This window comes from Panthera leo, chromosome B2 (assembly GCF_018350215.1).
Source record: "Panthera leo isolate Ple1 chromosome B2, P.leo_Ple1_pat1.1, whole genome shotgun sequence".
Taxonomy (NCBI): Eukaryota; Metazoa; Chordata; class Mammalia; order Carnivora; family Felidae; genus Panthera; species Panthera leo.
The window spans coordinates 43,857,368-43,882,780 of NC_056683.1; the positions used below are offsets into that span (position 1 = coordinate 43,857,368).

Sequence of the window (25,413 nt, forward strand, 5' to 3'; positions counted from 1 at the left end):
TGCAAAAGCCGTTTATGCCTGAACTTTCTTTATGGACAACTGCTGAGGGAAAATGACTTGCTTCCTTTGCCTGACAAAGCAAATGGAGGCGGCTGCCCTCCAACTTTGATTTCCAGGGAGCTAGAGATTGAAACTGCCATCTGTGGAACAGCTTTTGTTCAGTATGAAGACCGCACCGCGGCACCGTCAAGTGACATGCCACGAAGGGGGTTGCTTGTCCCACTATCAGGGTGTCCCGGGTGCAGTGTTTATTACGTGTGCTTCTTTTCATTCACTCGTCGATCTAATACCCCTCTCAGCATTAAGGACCGGCAAATTCTCCCTATTGACACGGATACGAGACTACGAAAACATGTCTACTGTGAAAGGGCTGACTGGGGATCACCTAATAGAAAAGGCAGAACAGACCACGGTCGAGCTTTGCACATTCAAAATTAATGTGCCGTGCTGGTCCCTCTTCTAACTTATTCTCATTAACACAGGCATGCACTCACCGCTGGCATTTCTAGCGCTCTCTGAGAGCTGAAAACTATGAACCAAAGTCCCGTTTCCTTAAGCTAAAAAGGCTCTGCCGAGCAGCTTCGGTAACAGCAACAACGAAACACAAGATTGCAGGTGCATACCTTAACCTCCTGATTGGTAAAGACCTCGACATCCACCACACAGGCAACCAGAGTGGAAACATCACAGTCCATGCTAGGGGCTGGCATTCCCCCTCCTGAATTTTCAATCAAGAGCCAGGCGACCTCAGAGCTGTGCGTGATGGGAAGAGCCGCCAGGTGGATGCTGCCGTGGCCAGCCCGGGTGTCGCCTCGCCCTGGGGATCGCCGGTGCTCGGCACCTGGAGCCCGCTCCCTCTGCACGCACGCAGCCCGCGTCTGAGGCTGCACAGCAGAGTAATGAACGGCCCGGCTCGCTCATGGCAATGACATCACCACAAAGACTGACACAAGCTGAAGCTATTTTTTTCCCCCGAGCCTTTTATCTCGAGGCAGTGCAGTGGAGCAAATTGAACATGATTATGTGCTAAATCTGAACTCAGACTAAATCAATTCAGGCAGCGTTAGCTAGGAACTGAGTCATAGCTGTTGTTTCAGCCGAGTGCTTATGTTTGCAAAAAGCAAGGGGGAGAATCTGACACCAGAGGCTCTGTTTGGGGAGGGTGGGGAAATAACTCTGCAGATGAGCCTCCTGAGGTTAAGGTGTGACAAGTTTCTGCCTCAGAGATGAGCAGGAAGTTGAGGCATTCTGCAAATGGCTTGGCTTCTGTTAATTGCCCCGTGCCGCTCGGAGCAGGCACACGCGTTCTGGGCATCCTAATGCATCCCGGGCACGGGCTGAATAGAAATCCATTCTTGGAGTAACTAAAGAGCTGGTCGTCAGTCATTTAGGCCGCCTGGTAAGAGAAGATAATTAGAGGTCTGTGAAATTCTATTTGAAGCACATAAGTGCAGACCAGTTACTCTAAAAGCACCCTTCCAAGCACGGGATTTCAGGCTGTCTCCAAGGTCACTCAAACCAAAAGCAATCATGGAAAAGGAGTTACAGCAAACGTCTCATGTGGGGACAGATGGCAGGGTCTAATGGGCAAAGGCACTGATGTGGGTCATTGTCAGAGCCTTGGGGATCTATTTCACCTGAGACTTTGAACATGTCTGGTTGCTTTTTTGTCTCCCTTCCTGATTGTGAATCGTTGAGGGGCAGGGCTGTGGGTAATTCACCTTTATACCTTGAGGCTTTAGCAGAGTGGCAAGAGTAAGTGCTAATTGCTTAATGAATGAAACTACTGAACAGGAATAGCCTTCTTTGGCAGTAGGAGTGAGCAAAGAGAAAACGTCAGATTAGTTTTTAGTTTAACATTAGTGGGAAAAGTCTCAGCAAAACTCAGTAACATTCTAGCAGGATCTATTCCCGGTAGCAGTACAGTTGCATCATTGATGGCCGCTGGAGCGTCATGATTTGCAACAGATTGGCGCCTTTCTAACACATGATTGGACAAGAGCGTTCCGATTTTGCATGCAGATGGGAAAGGTGACTTTTCAGACTAAACGTACAAGTTTTGTGGCTGCTCATTGGACGACATTTGAGCCTAGTGTTCCCCTTCAATGAGACATTTCCCATGCCAAATGAAAGCAGTCCACAAACACAAACATTTAGACTGATGAAATTGTGTGTGTGTGTGTGTGTGTGTGTGTGTGTGTGTGTGTGTGGCACTTCCTATGTTGTCCAGGGCACTGTGGGGAATATGAAGTCCTATATGCAGATAATTTAGCTCACACTTACTGAGTGAGGACTGTATGCAAAGCTCTGTACCAGATGCTCTCAGGGATAAAATGATGAATCAGCAAAATTCCCCATCCTCATGGGGCTTAAAATCCAGTGGAGGAGATAAGACATGGAGACAAACATCTACACAATGAGGCAGTGGCAGTGGTGATGGTGGCTCAGGAGCTACAGGCAGCGTTTAGTGGGAGCACTAGCGAAAGAGCAATGGATAATGAGAGCGGCTGTGGTGGGTGAGCATCAGGAAAGAGAACATGGCCTCTGCTCTGATCTTGAAACACGGGTAAGGCTATGGCAGACAGGGAAGGGGGGAGGGGAGCCCCTCAGACAGGAGCAGCAGACTAGAGGTGTTCAGACCAAAATAAAGAATAGGTTATTTGAGGGGCAAGGCACAGTGAAGCTTAAGTTTGGAGCCCGGGGGGGACAAGGGAGCAAGAGCCAGACGGCTCATAGCCTTGAGGGACCCTGGATGCCGACCCAGTCGACCATGGAATGCAGGAAAAGTTTTTGAGAAAGTATATACATAAAGTATATACAAAGATGAACATAATTTTGAATACCATTGACATCTGTTCAAGAGGCAAAATAAAGAAATAGCTATTGCTTTCATATGCCATGGCATACGCTAAAATTGGCTTTTTAAAAATTGCATACCAGTGACATGCTGGTGAGAGCTTAACCATCAGCACTCTGTAAGGAAAAGCCCAATGTGTAGTGTTTGCTGATTTCTGTGGTGTAAATATTCTTATCATGGCTGAAATCAAGCAACCAGTGTGAAGTCACTTGAATGCGAAGTTGGGAGGCAATGCCTATGTCTGTGCACAACGGCCGTTTGAGCAGCTTCCCGCACACCGTTTGACAGTCATAAATACATTTGTTGGCAGAGGTTAGGTCCAGGATGTAGGTCCAGAGCCCATCAAGGAACAGCAGGGCGGAAGGAACATTTTAATCACTGGGATCTGTGCATCCTTTCACACTTTCTATTTAGGAAAGGACACACATGTGTTATTTCAAGAAAAAGAATCCTGTGATGATCAGTCTTGGCCAGAGGACATGAGTCTATCCAGGAAGCACAGCCCCACTCAAAATCATAAAATAGTTTTTTTTTTTCCTGATACATCCTCAGTTTCTCCATTCTGATTGGCTCCTGCCCTGGAGACTCCTTCCTTTGCTCAAGAAACCACTAACTTTACGTTCTCTTCTTTTCAAGGACACAGCCGTCAATTCATTTATATGAGCATGAAATGACTGATAATACATAGTCTTACCCGTCAGAAAGGAATCTGTATTTTAATAAGCGATCAAATATTAAGCTGAGTAAATAGTGTTTTTAGTGTGGAATTATATACATTAAGAGCATACGGTGATTCTATTTTTTTTTAATTTTTAAATACTTTTTTTTTTGAGAGAGAGAGACAGAGCACGAGCAGGGGAGGGGCAGAGAGAGAGAGGGAGACACAGAATCCAAAGCAGGCTCCAGGCCCTGAGCCGTCAGCACAGAGCCCGACGCAGGGCTTGAACCCACAAACAGCAAGATCATGACCTGCGCCTGACCCGAAGTCAGACATTTAACTGACTGAGCCACCCAGGAGCCCCAGAGAGAGCAGATGGTGATTCTAAAATAACATAATTGGGTTTTTTAAATAGGTTGGTTCAACAAATTGGATATACAATACAATTCAATTGCCTACACAAAAACACTCATTTTCCTACAGATCAGAGCCCACAGGGGGCTTCCCTGGTAAATAGTGTCCTGTTTCTCTGGAGAGAATGTACTTTTTATAGCTGGGAGATGAGTTAGCAGGCTTGGAAGTGTCTGGGGTATGTATATAAGCACCTGGCTGAGGATTCTAAGGCCTGACATATCTTGGCTCCTACTTCCTCTCTTGTCTCATCTCATGCCGTATTGCCCTGCGCTGTCCAGGTCCCAGACCCACCCATCTTCTTGGCATTCCAAAGAAGTACTGAGATCTTTCGCATCTCAGGGACTTTGTACTAATTGCCCTTGTCTGAACACATGCAGACCTTTTCACGGCTGGGTCCTTCCTATCATCCATGTCTCAGCTCAGGCATCATCTCCTCGGAGAAACCCTTCCTGATCGCCTGAAACACAATGTGTACGCACGCGTGCACACGCACATGCGTGCACACACGGAATCAATCACTATCCCAGCATCTTTGTTTTAGTTTTATTCATAGCACCTTTCACTCTCTGAAATCACTGTTCACTTAGTTCTTACTTAATTCTTGTTTCCCCAACTAGAATTTAATCTCTACATAAGCAGAGATTTTTTTTGCCTATTCTGTTCCCTGCTTATTCTCAGGGGCTAGAAGCCTGACACTTAGGAGGTACTCTATGAAATATCTGATACGTGAATGGATAAGTAAATGAATGAATGGATTTTATTTTATTTTTTAACATTTATTTATTATTGAGAGACAGACACAGAACATGAGCAGGGGAGGGGCAGAAAGAGGGGGAGAGCAGGCCCTAGGCTCTGAGCTGTCAGCACAGAGCCCAATGCTAGGCTCAAACTCACAAATTGCGAGATCATGATCCGAGTGGGAGTCGGACGCTTAACCCATTGAGCCACCCAGGAGCGCCGCTGAATGAATAAATTTTAAAAGGCAAGTAGAGGGACTCAACCCAAAAGAGGTGCCTCGTGATCTGGGAGTTTTAGGAAGGTCCTTTCAGGAAGGTATAAGGTATATGGGCATAGGAGTTCAGTGATCACCCCATTCTTGATAGCTGAACCCTGGCACAGCTCTCCTCGGGAGCACCCTTTCCAGCTGAAGTGGCCATAAAATCATAGGATTCATCCCACGCCACTGCTCTTCCGATGACTGACCACATCACGAAAATGGATGCAAATGATGCAGATCCCTTAGGCAAAGATCACTTCCCTGCCCCTCTGGCCAGGCAATTCTTGCAGTCGTCTCCAAGTGGGCAGGAAGAGATGTGCACCTTTTAGTCCCAGAGGCAGCAGCCGGATCTGTCTTGCTAATGGGCATAGATCTTCCCATTACAGCTGTGGGGTGTCAAAGGCTTTGCTCCTTCCATGTGTCTTCCAGGATCATTTGTTTTTAATGTTCATTATAGAAAATTTCAAACATATTCAGACATAGAATATAATAATAAGCCTTCACATACCCACCAGCCAGGTGCAAGAATAACTTTGGGGATCAATCTTGCGTCCTCTCTGCCAGCGGGTCTCAGAGTGTGGTTCAAACTAGCAGCATCAGCAGCATCCAGAAACTTGTTGGAAACTTATTCTTGAATCCCACCTAAGACTGAAGCAGAATCTCTGCACGTGTGGCTCGTATCTGTAGTCTAATAAGCCCTCCAGGGGATTCCAATGCAAGACCAAATCTAAAGATCACTTCTGCATGTCCCCACTCACACTCACTCCTGGTTATTTTGAAGCAGATGCCTGACATCGTATCATCTCATCTGTAAATATTTCTATATATACCTCCAAAAGGTAAGGGCTCATTTTTGGAAATTACAATACCTATCATCACACAACCCAAGAAGAAACAGTAATTCAATATCATCATCAAATATCCTGCCAGCGTGCACACTGCTCCAAACTACCAATCTTCTCTTCCCTCTCATTCTCTCCTGGCCCCCTTCCTTCCTTCTTTCCTTCTTTTGTTGCTTGTTTCTCTAAATTGGGATCCAAACTGTGGTGTCTCTCATGTCTGTTTTAATCCATAGAATTCTCCTCTATCCCTTATTTTTTCCTTCCTTGCAGCTTGTTGTTGACGATGAAACCATGTTATTTGTCCTTTAGAGTTTCCCCAGTCTGGAGTTTCACGATGAGCTCCACACGGTGTCATTTAACTGGTTTCCCTGTTACCTGCAGATCCCGTTAATTAGGTCCAGAAGCTTGATGGATTTGGGTTTGGCAAGACTCCTTCCTAGAGGGTGATGTGTTCTTCCATCAGGGGGTATGTAATGCAAGGCTGTCTCTCTTTTGCGGTATAAGCGACCTTTCATGCAAATGCCTCAACTCGTTCTTTTGTTAGGATTTGTGAAATAATGGTATTCCTTCATGCATTCATGGACTACTTCCATGGAGAGGAACTGCTTCTCATCTACGATGTATTTACTCTGAGCTACATTTTTGTAAGACAGGAAAAATACACACGTTACTCTTTTCCTTTATTAGCTAGTGTGTGTGTTCATGTGTGTGTGTGTGTGTGTGTGTGTGTGTGTGTGTTTAAATAATTTGCTTCCTTATTATCCCTCAAAGAAGATCATTGAGGGTTCTTTTTAAAGTATCATTAAGAACTTATGAATTAAACATTTAATGAGTTTAAATCCATTGTAGTTTTATTTCATTGATGCTTCAATTGCCCATCTTTCTTTGGCTGGTGAGAGTCTAATCAGGTTGGCTCCTGTGTCCTTTTGATGCAATCCTAGTGCCTTTGAGGGCTACCTCTCCTTACAGCGTGACAAGATATTCCAGGCTTATCTTGTCCTTTTTCTGTTCCAGATAAAGAATCAACCATTTCTCCAAGGAGCCCCAGTTCCATTTAGCAATTATTTTAACATATTTCCAGATCATAATCTATATACTTATAGACAGGTCACTTTGCACTGGGTTGGTTATTGTTTATAAGCATTTCAGTGGACAGACCTAGGAATTAAATCAATATATTTAGAAGAGAGCATATGAGTTCAGATTGATGATTCCAATTCAAATCCAAAAGTACAGTGTTTTTGCTGAAACTCATCAGTCTTATATCCGTATCCTATTTCTTCTACATCAAATATCTTGGTAGTTACTAAAACCATAATTATTCATTTGCTTTATCAAATAATATAGGTACTGCAGTCTTGGAATCACATTATTAATACCACAAGGAAGAATTTAAGATTTGTCCCCAATTCTTTTGTCCTTTGGGTATATCCCATAAAGGAGATACAACATACTGTGCCTTGCAGTCATTTGAAATAGTTACTCGACCCCATCATCTGGATACCAGGTTAGGTTTCATTGGTTTCAAAAATTTATACTTTTAGAAGCATTTACTTTTTAAGGTTCATTTGCTTCCAAAATGTTTCCGAATTTACTTTCTTTTTTTAAAAGTAACACTGAATTCATAAGGATTATTGGTCCCATTAAACTTAATTGTGTTTTATAATTACAAAAATTTTGCATGGTTCAAAAATCAAAACTACAACTCTACAAAGAAATCTGGCTTCTATCCCTGTCTCCTCCATCCCATTTCCTCCCTCCCTCCCATACGGGTTATCGCCATTTCATCTTTACTGTTTATCCATTCTTCCATCAAAAAAAAAAAAAACTAGCAAATTTATATGTATATTATTTTCTCTCTCTTAGACAAATGGGAGCATACTTTGCACACTTTACTATCTTGCTTTTATCACTAAAAAATGTGACCCTAGAGATCATTCCATAATAATACATAGAAATGTTCCTATTTCTTTTAATAGTATTCCACTATGTGGATATGTGAAGTTTGTACAACTAGGTCCCTACTGATAGGCATTAGGATTGTTTCCAGTCTTTTGGTATTAAACGGTGCAGCCACGGATAGACTTTGCTCATATATATGTGATTTTGCTAGATCCAGTCAAATTCTCCTCCACAGGGGTTGTGCCATTTTGCTTCCTTACCAGCAATTTATGAGAAAGCGTTTCCCCACAGAACGTGTTGTGGAATGTACTGGACATTTGCCCATCTGGTGAGCCAGATGCAGTCAGTCTAGAGGAGCTTTGATTTGCACTGCCATTATGGGCACATTTAAGGATCTTTCTATACATGCATTAGTATAGCCTTGTTCTTGTCAGTACTCCCTACCTTTTCTCCAGGTAATTTAGGTTCTGTTTCTCACCTGAGCAAGCAAAATGTCCTAAACACACACCAACAGGCCTCCATGAGTTTTGTTCACAACACTCTTACGAACAAGGTGGAACATTTGTTCCAGCGGTTAAGAGCCATTTGAAGCTCTTTTTTTCTTCCCAGGACACCGCATGTAGGCCCGGTTGTCACAAGTCAAACATGTTCCCACCTCAGGTCTCCTTCAGATGGCATCCCTTGCCTTGAATGCCATTTCTCCCCATCTTAGCAGGGCTCACTCCTCCACGTAGGCAGGTAGGTCTCTGCTCACGTCAGAGAAGCCTGCCCTCATCAGTCTCGCACTAAGTCACACACTCTCACTACCTCCTTCCTCTGTTATATTTCTCTTCAAAGCACTTACCACTCATGGATGGTATTCACTTATTTGTGTGGTTTCGTTTTACCTCTCCCATGAGAATGTAAGCCCCGTGAAGGCAGGGCTCCCCTGCCTTGTTCACTGCAGGTTTCCCTAAGTGCCTACAACAGGGCCTGTTGCACTATGAGAGCTCAATGAATATGTGTTGGGTGAATGAATAACTGAGTAAGTGAAATCCTTGTGCTCTGAGAGCCAGCTGAGGCCAGGTGCTGCCAGGAACATGGAAAAGACATAAGTATATGAAATGGGTCCCTGTGAGGGAGCAATGAGCCTGAGAAGGGAGAGTGAGGCCAGTGAAGATGCCTCAGGTCATTGGGCGGTGCGGCTGGTGGGGTGGAGGCAGGGGAAGCCCATAAGAAGTGAGAGGAACACGAAAGGGGAGAAGGAGGGACACAAAATCAAAGGTCCCCATTCTGGGGGCGCCTGGGTAGCTCAGTCGGTTAAGCGTCTGACTTCAGCTCAGGTCATGATCTCACAGTTCATGAGTTCCAGCCCCACGTCGGGCTCTGTGCTGATAGCTCAGAGCTTGGAGCCTGCTTCAGATTCTGTCTTTCCCCCTCTCTCTCTGCCCCTCCCCTGCTCATGCTCTTTCTCTCTCCATCTCTCAAAAAACAAATAAACATTAAAAAAAAAATTTGCACCTGGGTGGCTCTGTCCATTAAGCATCCGACTTTGGCTCAGGTCATGATCTCATGGCTCATGGGTTCAAGCCCTACGTCGGGCTGTGTGCGGACAGCTCAGAGCCTGGAGCCTATTTCAGACTCTCTGTCTCCCTCTCTCTCTGCCCCTCCCCCCCCCACTCTCCCTCTCTGTCTGTCAAAAATGGGTAAACATTTTTAAAAAGTCCCCATTATGCAGCAGCCCCATGTTATGTGGCAATGCCCTCAGTCAGACTCAAGGACAGCCATTCCACTACTGCCCAATTGGCACCTACTGAGGTCCTACAAATCTCTAACAGCTAATCCCCAAGTGGCACGCTGAGGGAGCCATCATCATTTCTTTTCTGCCTTGCCCTCTTCCTTGCCCAGTTCCCAGGGTCTTATACCTGCCTTGATCCATCCTTTAATAAGAAGACATATTTCCCCTTTGCAACCTTCACATAGGAATCAGATGGTACATTTTATACTAGGCAATGCTATGGCTTAAGAAGCTGACATACTTGAAAAATGACAGGGATGAAAATAAATAGAATGTTAGCTTAAGCACCCCTGTGTTTGGCCATTCAATTCTCTGAGAACTGCTCCTCCTCCTTCCATCTTGGATTCATCTGAGGGGGCCCTGATCAGACAAAGTCAGTCAGAGTTCTCATGAAGATTTTCCGAACCAAAACTGGGTCAGGAGAATATCTATGATATTCCAGTATTATTTCAACCAGTGCCTCCCTCTTTCCTCAAGCAAATTCAGATACTATTTCTATTACTAACAACCAAAAAAGTCCTAGCTAACTCACATACACACATACATGCATGCACACACACACACACACACACACACACAGCCCTAGGTTAAATAACAGGGGACAAGGGGACAATAAAGCAGAAGTCATTTGTCAGGTTTTCCAATTGTCTCATTAAAACTACCCCCCAGTTACATTAGAGGTGAGGGAGCTGGCATCATCTTAAACCCCTCCTAAGGTAATACATATCAGGGGTTCCAGGATGGATCTCTGCAAAGAAAACCTCCTCGCAGAACCATCTTTCCACTTCTGATGGCTTTGCCCTGCTCATCCCTCTTTTAGGTTTTCAGCTATCCAACTAGTTTTTTGGCCACCTACTTTGAATACCTTCATATTGGTCTGATATTTACCTCTACCTGGAATGTCATATTTACTATTTTATTGTGTCTCAGTTGAATCCTGGAATTTTTCATCCTGTCGTGTATCATTAAAAAAATTTTTTTTAAACATTTATTTATTTTTGAGAGACAGAGAGAGAAAGAGCATGAGCAAGAGGGGGAGAGAGAGAGGGAGGGAGACACAGAATCTGAAGCAAGCTCTAGGCTCTGAGCTGTTTGTTAGCACAGAGCCCGATGCGGGGTTTGAACTCACGAACCGCGAGACCATGACCTGAGCCGAAGTCGGACGCTCAACCGACTGAGCCACCCAGGTGCTCCTGTCATACATATTTTAATTAGGGCTAACCTTTGAAGTCACTGCAAAAATTTATTAGCATTGTATTATTTAAACTTCACAATGGGTCCCATTTAGAGAACGAGGAATAATCTGCCTCGGATCAAATAGCGAGAAGGTGGTGGATGCAAACCACTTGTCTTCAAAGCAAAACTCTGAACGTCTCTACTACATCAACTTGAACATGCTGGAGCAGAAAACTGGACACATCTTTGCTTTTGAGAGAATTCTAGTAGTGATGCGAAGGCTGGATTGGAAGGTATCAAAGTCTTATCTTCAAGAAGATGGTGTCAGGGATAACTGTGGGTTTCTTATAGAGATGAAAGATTCCATCTACCAGCAAAATCAAGACTGCCTTCGTGAAAGAGGAGGGCATTTGACATGGATACTGCATACAACTACGATGGATCCAGGTCTTATGAGCAAGGGTAGTTGTTCAAAAACCAGTGTACGGGCCATTTAGTTGTAACAGAAAGTGTGAAGAGGGCCATGGTGAGTTATACGATCTGAAGGGAGGTTGTGGCCAAGTAGATGAGGGCTTTGAGTGACAGGGCGAAGAGTGAGTATTTTACTCCATAAGGTATCTTTCAAAAGATCATTAAAGATCTGTGCACGAGGTTGAATTGGAGTGAACAAGGACTACAAATTATCATAATTCCAGACTCTTTCCAGAAGGCGCTGAGGGGTTGGGTTATGGAGATGCAACAGTAAATGTAAGCCAAGGGGTGGATACGAGAAACACCATGGAGAAAGAACGTGTAGGATTTCACAGTTAATTGGCTGCCCAGGTAATGGTCTGAGAATGGGAAGTGACATGAGGAGGGATGCCGGTTGGAAGTAACAGAAAAAGGGGAACGGGAGGCAGGAAGAGGAGGAGATTCTAAAGTTCCAAGCCTGGGCAGAGAGTGGTAACTTTATCAGAAATAACTTAGTTATGCAGGTGACAAGAGTAAAATGTGAGCAGTTTTATCCATCCACGACAGTTAGATACATGTTCAAGGTTTTTCATTTCAATCCTTAACCAGTGTCACTAATCTTTACATTAGCAAAAAAAAGAAAAAATGCAAAAAAGAAGGGTAAGTGTAAAACCTGAGATTGTGACTCACGGTGGTAATAGGTACTAGTCTTTAGGTATTAATCAGGGATGGACATTACTGAAAAACTGTTATGAGTCAAAAGCTAGAAACATGCTCTTTCACCCCTTTCCCCCCACCCCATTCTCCTTCTCATGTTAAGACCTGACATGGGAAAAATAACATGCAAATCTATGAACAGGGGTCATTCTACACAACTATTCCTATTCTCTTTTTAAAAAGGCTAAGGCTTTAGTTTGACGTGTCAAAGATGAAGGTATTTGATAAGCCTTACTCTTTATTTGAAATTAACAACTTATGAAGCACAAAAATACTTCTGGAAAAGAAAATGTACCATTTTTAGACATAAACTTCTAATCTGCTTAATCAAGTCTGCTACTCTTCCTGTGTTCCCTGTCTCAATTGTGACAACATCTTCCACCCAGTCACCTTCCATCATAACCCCACCCACCTCTGATCCCTTTCAATGGCAGACACCAGGGGTGCTGGTTGATCCAGAGGCTCAAAGAGGTTGTCAAAGGGCCCTATCTGACTCTGTCTTCTGAAGGTCAATGTCATTCGAAAGGTGATTCCCAGGATGGCTGCCAGTAGCAACCACTGCCACTATTTCATTCTACAATTGGCCCACATAGGTCACATGTTCACCTCTGAACATGACTGTGGCTGGGGTAAGGACTGTGGGCTGGGCTGTTGATTGGCTTAAGCCAATTTGAACCTGCTCCTCCAGTAAGAAGTGCATGGTGCTTTTCCCTGAAGGTGGTTTTGGGTGAGAACAGATGGATGTGCAAGCAAGTATCTAAGTTAGGAGGGGGGTGGACGCTGGATGGATATCCATCAATGTTTCCCACTGTTTTGATTCCATACCTGTCAGAATATCGGCTCTTGGTGGCAAATGATAGAAAGGGCTCTTGGCTAACTGGCAGAAAAGCATCATGTAAGGAGGTTATCAGGTAGCCTTTGCAGAATTAGCAATTTTGAGAAACAGCTGTAGAAACTGGGTTGGAATGAAGAGGGTCTAAACTGCAGAAGATAACCTCCAAGGTGACGCTGTAGGAACAAAGGAAATAGGACACTACCACTGGAACCCACAACCATCAGATGCGCCACTCCTTTTCTGCTGCCATGAGTGATATATAACTGTTCCTAAGACTTTGTGTAATACTCTCTGGAGTCAAAGTTCTGAGTGTGGTGTTCAGTTGGTCAAGCCTGAGTCATTTACCCCAAGCCCAACTGCCAGGATATCTAGTTAGGGAAGTTTTGGTTCCCATGGCCTCTCAACAACAGGTGGTAGCCCCACCAAGGGTCATAGAGGGGAGGCTTCCTCAACATAGAACAAGAGTGGGATGCTGGACAGCTCAAAAATAACAAGGGTCCACTATCAGCCTCCCGTCTGCTATTCCTCCCTGCCCACTCATCTTTTTTATTTACTACCACCAGATTCATCTTTGTGGAACTAGTTCTGATAACATCACTCTACTGCTGGTAGATTAAAAAATTTTTTTTTAATTTTTTTAATCAACCTACTCCTCCAACTGTTGTTTTTTTAAATGCTCTTCTGCACAGATCCTATTTTCCAAACAAAAGGAACTTCTTGATGTCGGCCATATTATTAAAAGTATTCTATTTTGCGTAGGTTGTTTCCTGTCATTGGAATTCATTCGTTCATCCACCCATTCCATCCAATGCTTATTTACTGAACATACTATGCACGCAGCACACAGCAAAACACTGGCCATCGAAAGATGGTAAGTCACTGTCTCCTTCTAAGGGAGATCATGGTAAAGGCAGTAAAGAATTACAATATTATAGGACAGGCTAAGACAGAATGGAATATTATGTACCATAAATTATATTTTCTACAAATGACGTTGGTACAAAGCGTAGTAGAGAGGAGGGCATTTAGAGAAGGTTTCCCTAATAAAGGAATATTTTGCTCAACTGTGAAAATTAAGTAATTTGGTATTCTTCTAGATGCGCAAGCAAGTAGGGAGATGACTATTAAGATGACTGTTAAGTCATCTTAATGGAATGATGTAGTGAAGTATGAGAAATGATGAGTAGACTCCTATTGCAGAAATTCCCAGGTGGAGTCAGAGATTAGCGGTAGAGAGCTACGGAAAATGCACCCAGACTGTTAGGCAAGGGTCTGACCATGAAGAGTTCTGTGAGTTATAGACAGGGCTTTCAATTTTGTTCCACAGAGAGAACCAATGAAGGCTATAACAGTAGCCTCTTGATTCTCCCTGCCTCTAATTTCACTGCTATTGCATTTATCTTGCCAACAATGTGAGGCCAGACAGACCTTTACACTCAGGAACTATACCCATATTACTCTCCATGAGAGTGGAATGCAAAGTTGGAACCAGGGTTGCATATATACAAAAGAATGTAGTTAAGGAAATGTTAAAAATCTAACAGGGAAACAGGCCACTAAGACCTTGTGTTGGAAATTTCTCATGCTACCTTGTTAGAAGGTCAGCCTGCACCACTAAAATAATGCATATTACCTCCAAATACATAATGCGCAAATCCATTATAGCTCTTACCCCACTGCACGGTTTAAATGTTTTATTGTACACTCAGCATGTTGCTAAACATAAAGCATACAGCAAGTAATCAAGATAATGTCTGATAAATGGGCAAAAGAATGCATGAGTGAAAGACAAAACAGACTAATGCATCCTCACTTCCTTTCATGGGTGGATTAGTTCTGAGTTGTTCTACCATAGGAAGAGCTCTATTTGCTTTAGACTTTGGTGCTCAGCATGAAGCCCCTGTGCCACCACCCTATTCTTGAACTCCCCAAGCTTGGAGAGTCCTGCGGGTTTACACTGGAAGAACTAAGAAGCGTAGCCATGGGGCCTCAGATGCATTTGTGTGTATAAAGAGAAGTGGCTGAAAGTCCACCAAAGGTTTGTGCTCTTTCCATTGTACAGAATGGAGTTTCCCAATCAGGGCTACAGCTCCCAGTCTAAGGGTGATCCTGTGACTGTTCGGTCCAGTGGAGGAGAAAAAGAATTAAATATGCCACTTTCAGACTTGGCCCATAAGAATGTCTTGCAGGACCCTCATTTCTCTTCTTCAAAATGATCTTTGGAGCCAAGTTATGAAGATGGTAGAGTCTAGATCAGCCTAGGTCTTTGAATGACTGCATGCATCACATTCCTATATCCTTCAACCTCCTCCTCTATCACACTGCCAATGGAGTTTTCTATGAGGGGGGAACTAGCATCCATGTGTACGTGTGTGTGTTAAAGTATGTGTGAATGCAAAATCCAGTTTTCTACAGAATCAAAACCAAAATGGGGATAGAGCCAGAAGTAAGACTATTTAATCCTTGGATGAGGAAACTCTTTCATTTTAAAATTTAACTTGAATGGCTTAAATTAGCAAGTAAGCAGGTACTTGTGTTGTTATTTGTATAATGGTTAGTATGTGTCAGGACACAGACCAAGGAAGAAAATGGAGCTTGAGAAAAGAGCTGGAAAGCAAAAAAAGATAAAATGAATAGGATCAAAAAAGACTTTCAGGTAAAGTTCATGATATTTTAAACAACTGAGTTAGAAATAAATACTGATTATGATTGGTGAGATTTCAAATAAATAAGCAAATCATTGGGATTATATGTAAGAAACATAACTTCGAAATAATTAGAAATACATTATGATTATATCATTGGATCTTGTCAAGCTTCAGAATGCTAATGCCCCATGCTTTAAGACGATTTCACTTGGAAAAAAAAAGATTCCACTTGCCTAAAAATGTCCCTAAAAAAGGACATCAAATGAGTTGCTCTATATTTCTAAACATTCTAGGGCTAGCCTAGCCTAAGAAGGCAGGAATCTAAACAAGTCAATCTTCTTTCATAACCCATATCTTCTTTCATTTACTTTCCCTTTCGTTGTGGTAAATCCAAAAGCTAGAACAGAGAAAGGTAAAGAGGGAGAGGTAAGAAGCTGCATGGAATGCACGAAAGAGAAGTTTCTGGTATTAGATGTCAGGCTGATTATACACATTCATAACACCTAGACTGCAGGTTGGGTCAGTGGTCTGTTGGGCATGACAATACCTTTGGAAATTTCCAAAATTTTGAGAAATCACATTCCTTCTTTCACTGAGATACTGCTTTTGAGTGTTTCCATAGAATGGGGGTATCAAGAGTAGAGAAAACAAGAAGGTGGCTGTGGAGGGATGGCTGTTGGCTCAAGGAAAAAAAGGGAAAGAGATTTTCAGGTTACTTTTCAGGCAAGCCAAACTAGTTTATCAGTATACATAAGAACAAAGAATCACAGGGAAAATGCTATAGAAAAAAATAAACACTATATATCTGGTGGTGGTGGTGGGGGGGGGGTTTCTTTGTGCTGTCGCTGGGACACCTGGTATGGAAGGCAAAGTGGAGAAAGATGTGGGATTCCAGCAGTGGAATCATCAGTGAATTTATGAAAGAGGACATTTTCAATAAGCACAGCTCTGGGACATGCGTTTGAATTTTGGGTTTTGTTATTTTGGGTGGAGTATAAATGGAGTTTGCAATATTCTGTGGGTAAAAATGTAACTTGGAATAATCTTTCTAGAATTCAAGAGGCTTTACAAAATAAATAAAACTCACAGAAACTTCCACTTCCAATTAAATACATTAAATGGCAAGAAACCATTGTCACTCTCTCAAAGAGACACCCAAAGCTCACAACTGCAGATTTGTAACCCCCTCAAGAGAGTTAATAAAAAAGAAACCTAAGTGAACTAAATTCCATAAAGTGATGAGCGCTTGTCATGAGAAAAGAGATATAGGTCTGCTTTCATCTTTCATGTGATAGTGAGAGAAAGAAGAATTTACCAGAGACAGGTGTAAGGACAGATGAAATAAACCCCTCGGAAACGTTTATGGTTTCATGTGGGCTAGAATGACGAATTTGAATCCCAAAGAGCCCCAGGCCAAGAGCACATGTGTAAAGACACTACTTTCTTTATCCAGACCAAAACTAAAGTAAAGAAAATGAGATCTGTGGGACATGATAAAGCATTAAAACATATCTATAACTAGAGTTCCAAAAGTAGAAGAGAGAATGATGCAGAAGAAATATTTGAAAATATAATAGCCAAGATTTTCCCTAAATTGATTAAGGATGTCCATGCATCCAGCCAAGAAGCTCTTTAAACCTCAAGATAAACACACGTAAATGCATTATAGTTGAGCCCCTACAATTCAAAACTGAAGAGAGATATTAAACCAAGAGGAGGAAAATAACATGTGTGTAAATACAGGGAACAACAATCAAAATGATAACTGGCTTTTAATGAGAAACAATGGTGGCCATGATGCAAGAGAATAACATATTTAAAGTAAAGAAATAAAATTGATTAACTATCAAGCGAGATCTATATATCCAACAAAAAATGACTTTCAAATATGAAGGCAAACACGTATCTGCTGCTTGTGAGAATGTACAACAATACAGCCACTTTGGAAAACAGTTTGTTCGTTCCTTAGAAACTTAAACATTGATTTAAAATAGGACTCAGAAATTACACTACTAGGAATGGGGTAAATACCCAAGAGAAATGAAGACGTATGCTGACACAAAGACATGTATGCAAATGTTCATAGTAGCATTATTATAATAGTCAACAACTGGAAACAATACAAATGTCCATGAATTGGTGAATGGATAATCAAAATGTAGGATATTCATACAATAAAACGCTTACTATTCATCAATAGAAAGGAATGAACTACTCACATGCTGTAATATCGATAAGCCTCATAAACATTATGCTAAATGAAAAGAAGCAAAAGATCATACATTGCATAATTTCACTGATGTGAAATGCCCACAAAAAAGGATTAATGACTGCCTGCAGCTATGGGTGAAAAGGGGCATTGTCTGCAAATGGGCATGAAGAAACTTTTGGGGGAATAAAAATATTCTAAAACCGGATCTAGTGATGGTTGGATAACCCTAAAAGATCACTAATAATCACTGAATTGTGCACTTAAAAATGGGTGAGTTTTATGGTATGTAATTTATGCCTCAATAAAATTGTTAGCAATATGAAGACAAAATTAAAAAAAAATGTATTCAACAACCACAAAAAAAGGGTAGGAGAACTCATCAACTGCACATCTGAACTACTAGAAAGGATAAAGAATATTCTTTCTACTGAAGGGAAGTAATCCCCAGTGGAAACTCCGACTGGCAGGAAGGAATGAAGAGTACTAGAGGGGTGAATTTATGGGTAAATATTCAAGACCTTCAACTTGTATTTATTTTAAAAATTTTTAAGAGAATATTCATTATTTAAAGTAATATGACACTAATGAATGGTGGGTTTACAGCACCTGCAGAAGTTAATTCTATAATAAGAGCCCAAAGATTGGGTAGGTGAAAAAGGAATTATAATGTGATGCTGCAAGAAAGATTATCCTTATATTCCACACACATGTGGATATGAAACATATTTTCAATCTGAAGACACAGACTACTTAGGGGCAGCTGGGTGGCCCAGTTGGTTCAGCGTCCGACTTCAGCTCAGGTCACGATCTCACGGCTCATGAGTTCGAACACCGCATCAGGCTCTGTGCTGACAGCTCAGAGCCTGGAGCCTGTGTCGGATTCTGGGTCTCCCTCTCTTGCTGCCCTTCCCCCGCTCAAGCTCTCTCTCTCTCTCTCTCTCTCTCTCTCACTCTCTCTCAAAAATAAATAAACATTAAAAAAAAAAATAAAGACACAGACTACTTAAAAGTAAAAGAGTAGAAAAATATAAACTGTGCAAACAGCATAAGAAACTTGTGTCTGTATTAATATTACACAAAGTAGACTTTAAAATAAAGAGAACTACCAGAGAATAAGGATATCAGAATATCCTTGTTATTTATTATCCTTATAAAAATTATCTTATAATTTTACAATTAAGAAAATATAACATTTTCTTTGTCTCTGTCTTTAAATATCTTAACTTGCCCCACTCTTTTCTTATATTTCTGGGATCTAAAAAAGAAGTTACATTTAATTACATACAATACATTACAAAAATTACATACAATATTAGGTATGAATGTAGTTAATAACAAAAAATCAAAATACATGAAGAAGAATTTGACGGAATTAAAGGGAGAAATAGAGATCTACAATCACAGTTGGATATTTTACAATAGAGATTAGAAAGAAAATTAACTCAGGAATTAATGGAAACTAATAAAACAAAATCCTCTCAGAAATGAATAGAAAAACTCAGTAGAGATGAAAAGATACAGAACACTTGAATGACTCTACAAACCAATTTGGCCTAATTGACATTCATAGAACGCTATACCCAACAACTACAGAAATACACATTCTTTTCAGATGTACACAGAACACGTACCATGAAAGGCCATGTGCTGCATTATAAAACAAGTCTCAGTAAGTTGAAAAGACAAAAATCATGTAGATCCGAGGTTCTCAAAATATTGTCCAGGGAACCCATGGGGTCCCAGAGACCCTTCTAGGAGATTCATAAGGTCAAGATTATTTTCAAAGTATCAAGACTTATTTTTTCTCTTTTATTCTCATTCTCTCATGAGTGTACAGTGTGGAGTTTTCCAGAGGCTGACTGACTTGTGATATCACAAGAGGCTGAATGAAGAAGTGTGAAATCCAGTTGTTTTCCATGAAGCCAGACATAAAGAGGTTTACAAAAATAGAAGTCAATCTCACTCTGTTCACTATTTTTTTTTGGAAAATAAAATTATTTTTCATGAAAATGTGATTTACTTTAAAATGTTATTTTAAATATCTTAATAAATATTTTTAAGCTTCTGTTTTAATATGTAATATAAATATAAACAGATATAACTCAAACAAAAGTTCTTTGGGGTCTTCAATAATTTTTAGGAGGTATAAAGGTGGTGAGACCAAAATTTTTGATAACCACTGGGATGGAATATATTCCCTGAACACAATGAAATAAAATTAGAAGTTAATAAAAATAAGACATGTAAAAAATCCCAAGCATTTGGAAACAAGATCACGCTCCTATAAACAATCTTAACAGGAAATTTAAAAATATTTTAAACCAAATGATAATGATACATCATATCAAAATTTGTGGGATGTAGCTAAACCAGTGCTTAGAGGGGGAAATCTATAGCTTTAAATGCCTACATTGAAAAGAACAGTAAAATTAATAAACTAAGCATCAATTTTACACAAGACCTTTCAGAAAATAGAGAAGAAAGGAACATTGGCCAAAACATTTTATGAGGGCAGCATAACCCTGATGCCAGAATGTGCTAAAGACATTAAAATAAACATGCATAATCTTTTATTGGTAACTTAGAAATCGCTCATAAATCTTTATGTGCAAGAATTATAACGTAAAAAATATATGTCCAACCATTAGGGACCATTTACATAAATTATTACAAATCTATAGGGTGAGACATTATGCATCTATTAAAAGTATGTTCTCAAAGGAATTAATGACACAGGAAAAGACAGAAGTAAAAAAGTGTAGTCTGATCCCATTACTATATTTAATAAACACACATAGAAAATCATGGAAAGAAATGCACCAAAATGTTAGCAGTGCCTAACTCTGAATTGGAAGGATTGCTAGTAATTTTATTTTCTTCTTTTATTTTGCTGTATTTTCCAAATCTTTGTGATGTAAATCTGTGCCATTTTAATAATAGAAAAAATAGGAAAAAAAACCCCAATCAGTTTTTTGAACAGAAGTTTGGATAATGCAACACCATAATTCACAGAATGATATTTCTCTGAAGTACCTTTGAAATGAATCCTTTCTATGCCTGCCATTTTACAGACGGGAAAATGGAACTCACCCTCCCGGGTAGATATATGTAACTTGTACATCAGGTCATGCATTGAGTTAATAATAGAATCAAGTCTAGAATCTGGATCCTTCTCCTCCCGATAGCATGCCTTTTAATTTAGGGCACAATGTAAGGAAAATGACATTACTGTCTGGTGTACAAAAATTCTTTATATGTAATCATTGCTCTCCAGCCTGTGACACTGGTTTAAGCCATAAGTTCAATGTAAAGTATTTAAACTTATGCTAAAAGTATACTATTAACCATTTCACCAAAAATGCAAGGGCTAAATAATTTACATATCTTATAAGGAGATAGGGTTTTTCTATCAAAATTTTAATAATATTTTTCCATGTTACCTAAAATATTCCAATTCACTAAAATCTCAAAGTAAGAGAATCCATCACAATTAGAATTGTCAATTGCACAAAAAAGCTGAATGGTCTATGAAAGAATTCTGCAAAAAACAAAACAACGCAAAACAAAACAACCCCCCCCCCCCCCCCCGCCAAAACCGAGGGGCGCCTGGGTGGCTCAGTTGGTTAAGCGTCTGACTTTGGCCCAGGTCATGATCGCACTGTTCCCGAGTTTGAGCCCTGTGTCGGGCTCTGTGCTGACAGCTCAGAGCCTGGAGACTGTTTCAGATTCTGTGTCTCCCTCTCTCTCTCTGCCCTCCCCCACTCATGCGCTCTCTCTCTCTCTCTCTCTCTCTCTCTTAAAAATAAATAAACATTAAAATTTTTTTAAAAGAAAGAAAATAAAAAATCAGTCACTGTTCAAAGTGTCCAGGTTTCACTCAGTGAAAGATTCAGCTTAAAGATCATTTCTGCATCAAGAATTTGGATTGATTCACTAAGAAATATCTGTTTAATAGAAACATATTTAAAGAACAGAAGGCATACGTTTGGTTTTTGGCATATGAATGAATAAATTGAGCCTGTGTGAGAATGAATAATCAAGACCCTTTATTGTTCAAAGTCTGAAGAGGACAGCTTGGCTATTGGTAAGACCTGAGCAGAATACTCTATTGTGCTTTAAACCAAAGCATCCATCATTTTCAACCATAAAGACTAGATTTCCACAGATAGCACATCTAGTAAAGCAACTGAATTAGTGTTTGTGTCTCTTTCTGTGTTGAGGAAATTAAATAGCCAATTTGTAGTGGATCTAAGGTGACTGAACCCAGTCACCTTAGTAGGCAACGTCATTTCAGTAGACAATAAGAGAATGCTTTTTAACTTTTTAAGTATTTAATAAAAGGAGAAAAAAAACCCACATCTGAGTAGCATGTCAGATCACATCCTCCATGATTTGACTGGATAAAAGAGGCTACTGTATACGTCTTTTGTCTTTAAATAGTCATAAAAGTGAAATAAGAGTCCTAGGTGACAGCCAGCTTTCTGCTAAGGTTCAGAGAACATCTGTTGAAGCAAGGCACTCTGGGAGTTCTTTCTATGCCAAGCCTTTCTGAGGGGCTTCCCTGTCTCCCCACTGATTATGAACCCCACTCACTGCCCTTCACACACCCCCTTAACACACCAGTAGAGCTTCTTCCTGTCACATCTGACCTCGTCTGCATGAGCCTTTATCATTCAGTCAACATCTACTTGAAAGCAGATTGGCCTGGGAATCAGGGTGCAGGTTCAGGCTCTGGTTTTGCCCCTCTGTGCTTGGCTGGAATGGGGAAAGTCACTGACTACCTCTGGGCTTTCACTTCCAACTATTAGATGAGTGGGAAGAGTAACCTGGAGTGCCCTGTTAAGAAAGATTCTGGAGCTGTTTCCAGAGCTCCTGCGAACGAACATTCAATCAGCAATGCCTTCCGGTGATATAGAAGAGACCGGTGATAATAAACCTTGCTAGTCTGAAATGCATGGTGTTGAGTGACACCTCAGTAAGACATTTTCCCCAAATTATTTCCACTATTCTTTCTCAATACAGATAACTGAAGACCCTCTGTCCCATATCCCCATATTGTGCGCTACCCACAATTAGGTACATTGATGCTGCATTTGCATTATAAAGGCAAATATTATGAATCCTATTTCGCAACAAGAAAACTCAGAAAGTGAGATATTGTCTCCAAACCATACAGCAAATCCAGCACATGTATTCACTAATAAACATCTTATGTGTTGTATTTGCTTGTTTCACAGCTTTCATTATGCATTTACCATGTGCAAAGTTCTGGAAGAGTCACTACCAAGAGGAGAGAAAGGGGAAAGGTAAAAAGAATAAGGATTCCTGGTCTCAAGAAATTTTAATTTTCTAGTAGGCAAGGAAGATATACACAGACAACAGAGGTCAACACACAGATGCCCATCTCAGAGAAAGACAGCACCGTTCACTCTGGAGTCCTTGATTCTTTTCTTTTCTTTCTCATCCACATCCAACCCATATGCAAATCCTGTTGACAGAACCTTCAAAGTCGACCTCAGCTCTGACCATTCTTGCCTCTTCCACCCCTACCACCCTGGTTCAAACCACGATTTTCTCTCACACGGACTAACGTCAGAGCCTCCTGACTAGTCTCCCAGCTTCCCCTCTGGTTCTAATACAGTCTACTCCACACAGAAGTCAGAAATACACACCTTTACAAAAGCCAATCAGTTCATGCCATTCCCTGGTCTCACCTTCCAACGACTTCCTATTACACTGAGAACAAAATCCAAAATCTTCATCATGGTCTAAAGAACTTACCCCATCTGGTCCTGGCCCCCACTTGACCTGATTTTCCACTACTCTGCTCCTTTTTTACTATGTTCCAGACATTAAGATATTCTTGCTGTTGCTTTAATTCACCAAGCACTCTCCTTGCCCCAGGGCCCTTGTACTGTTGCTTGCTTTGCAGGGAATATTCTTCCTCCATACCTTCACATGATTCTTTCACTTCATTCAGTCCTGTCTTCAAATGTCACCTCTTCAGGGTGGACTTTTCTTACCATCCTGTGTAAGACAGAATCTGCCTAGGGGCGCCTGGGTGGCTCAATTGGTTAAGTGTCCAGCTCAGGTTATGATCTCACAGCTGGTGAGTTTGAGAACCCGCATAAGGCTCTGTGCTGACAGCTCAGAGACTGGAGCCTGCTTTGGATTCCGTGTCTCCCTCTTTCTCTCTGCTCCTCCCCTGCCTGTGCGGTCTCTCTCTCTCTCTCTCTCTCTCTCTCTCTCTCTCAAAAATAAGTAAACATTAAAAAAAGATTTAAGATAGCACCTGCCCATTTCCTCCACCTTACTCTGATTTATTTTTTTTTTTTTACCAATAGCACTTATCACCACCTACCACATCATATATTAATTTGTTTAGTTTTTCCCCTGGTTTCTCCATCAGAATGTAAGATCTATGACGGCAGGAACACTGAAGGTTGCATTCCGTGCTGCAGCCCCAGCATCTGTAATAGTGTGTGGCAGGCACACAGTAGCTCATCAATAAATATTTGTTCAATAAATGAATGAATGAGTGAGTGAATGAACGTAGCAGACAGCTAGCAATTGGAGAAAACCCTGATATTGAACAACACCAAGGAACACTGTATTATAATTCCAGCAGGAATCTTTCTGGTATTTAACAATTCTGTCAGAGCTTTCTGTTCCTTTTCAGGCTGTGTGTGTGTGTGTGTGTGTGTGTGTGTGTACGTGCGCGTCTGCATGTCTATATGTCTGCATGTAGATTTAATTCTGCATGTAGATTCAATTCTGCTAGAACTTGTTAATTATCTAGCATTCTAGCCAAAATGTCTCAAGCCCAGAACATGTCTTGTTATGGTGGAGTGCTGACACCATAAGGGCAGCCAGTGTGGACATTTCATTTTGATTCTATTCTGAGATCCCTTAGCAGAGATCTGAAGGAAGCCATGTCCTTGAAAGTCTCTCGCATACCAATGCTGCACACTCCAAGAGGCTTTATCTTCTAGCTGCAGCGCTCACAAGATATACAGGTGAGAAATTTAATAGCTCTTCTAGTAAACAGCACACATCGCCAAGCTGGCAAAACAGGCTACCTCACGGACAGGAAAATAAGTGAGTCAGTGGGACCCAGACAATAAATACTTTTGGCAATGATGGATGAGCAAAACAAAATACACCTGCATGCAGTCACAGATGGTTCAGGGAGTTGATGGGGCAGATTGTTTTTGTTTATTTTTATAATTAGGGTGGGTTGGGTGGGAAGTCAGGAAATTGAGAGGAGTGACAGCTTTCTGTGGCAAGCAGCACTCCAGACTTCCCTTCCTATGTCCTCAGGAACTCAGCAGACTCAGAATCTCCTTTGTGCTTTATCTCCTCTCCTTGTTTAATGCTGGCTTCTAGAAAGGGTCAGACACTTCCCATTACACTGTAACTAAACGGCTTTTACCTTTTAAATAATGTTAGCCATGTCCGATTATAATTGGATTTGAATAGGCCCACACAAAGCATAAGCCGTGGGCATAAAGGTATACATAGGGTAGGGTATTCCTCCAGGAAGGAAATTCTAGAGTAGGCCCCTACTGGGATCTCTGAAACCACAGCAACTAGCCAATCATCATCTCCGTTCAGAGGAAAAGCTTGAACTGAGGAACATCCAAACTACTGTTATCTTTATCCAGCTGATCTATAATAATCAAATGTTCCAATAACTTCACCCAGGTTGCTATAGGTTCACAGCTTTAAGTGAAAAAAATGATGGATTAATAGATGGGATAAGGAGGAAGGAATGATTCTTTGTACCAAAATTTCTGAGAATGACCCATTTCTCTCCCTCCCAGCCCATCCTTCTCCCTTGAGGACTGATTTCAGGGGCCTCAGCCCAGAGCAGGAAAGTTGTATCATCTGGATGAACAGCCTCTCTCCTTGGCCGAAATATGACATGA

At 41.2% G+C, this 25,413-nt stretch overlaps 1 protein-coding gene across 5 annotated transcripts in view; it reads right to left on the minus strand.

Annotated features, from left to right (window-relative positions):
- Positions 1 to 25,413, minus strand: part of RCAN2 (regulator of calcineurin 2) — a 273,661-nt gene that overhangs the window by 100,375 nt on the left and 147,873 nt on the right. Inside the window, exon 1 of one of the 5 annotated variants that reach the window (XM_042938967.1) lies at positions 624 to 858. The exons of the other annotated variants lie outside the window; for them this stretch is intronic. Within the exon in view, the coding sequence (XP_042794901.1) occupies positions 624 to 710 (87 nt within the window). The 5' untranslated portion in view covers positions 711 to 858. Of the gene's footprint in view, positions 1 to 623; positions 859 to 25,413 lie in introns of those variants that run through there. 5 annotated transcript variants of the gene reach the window in all.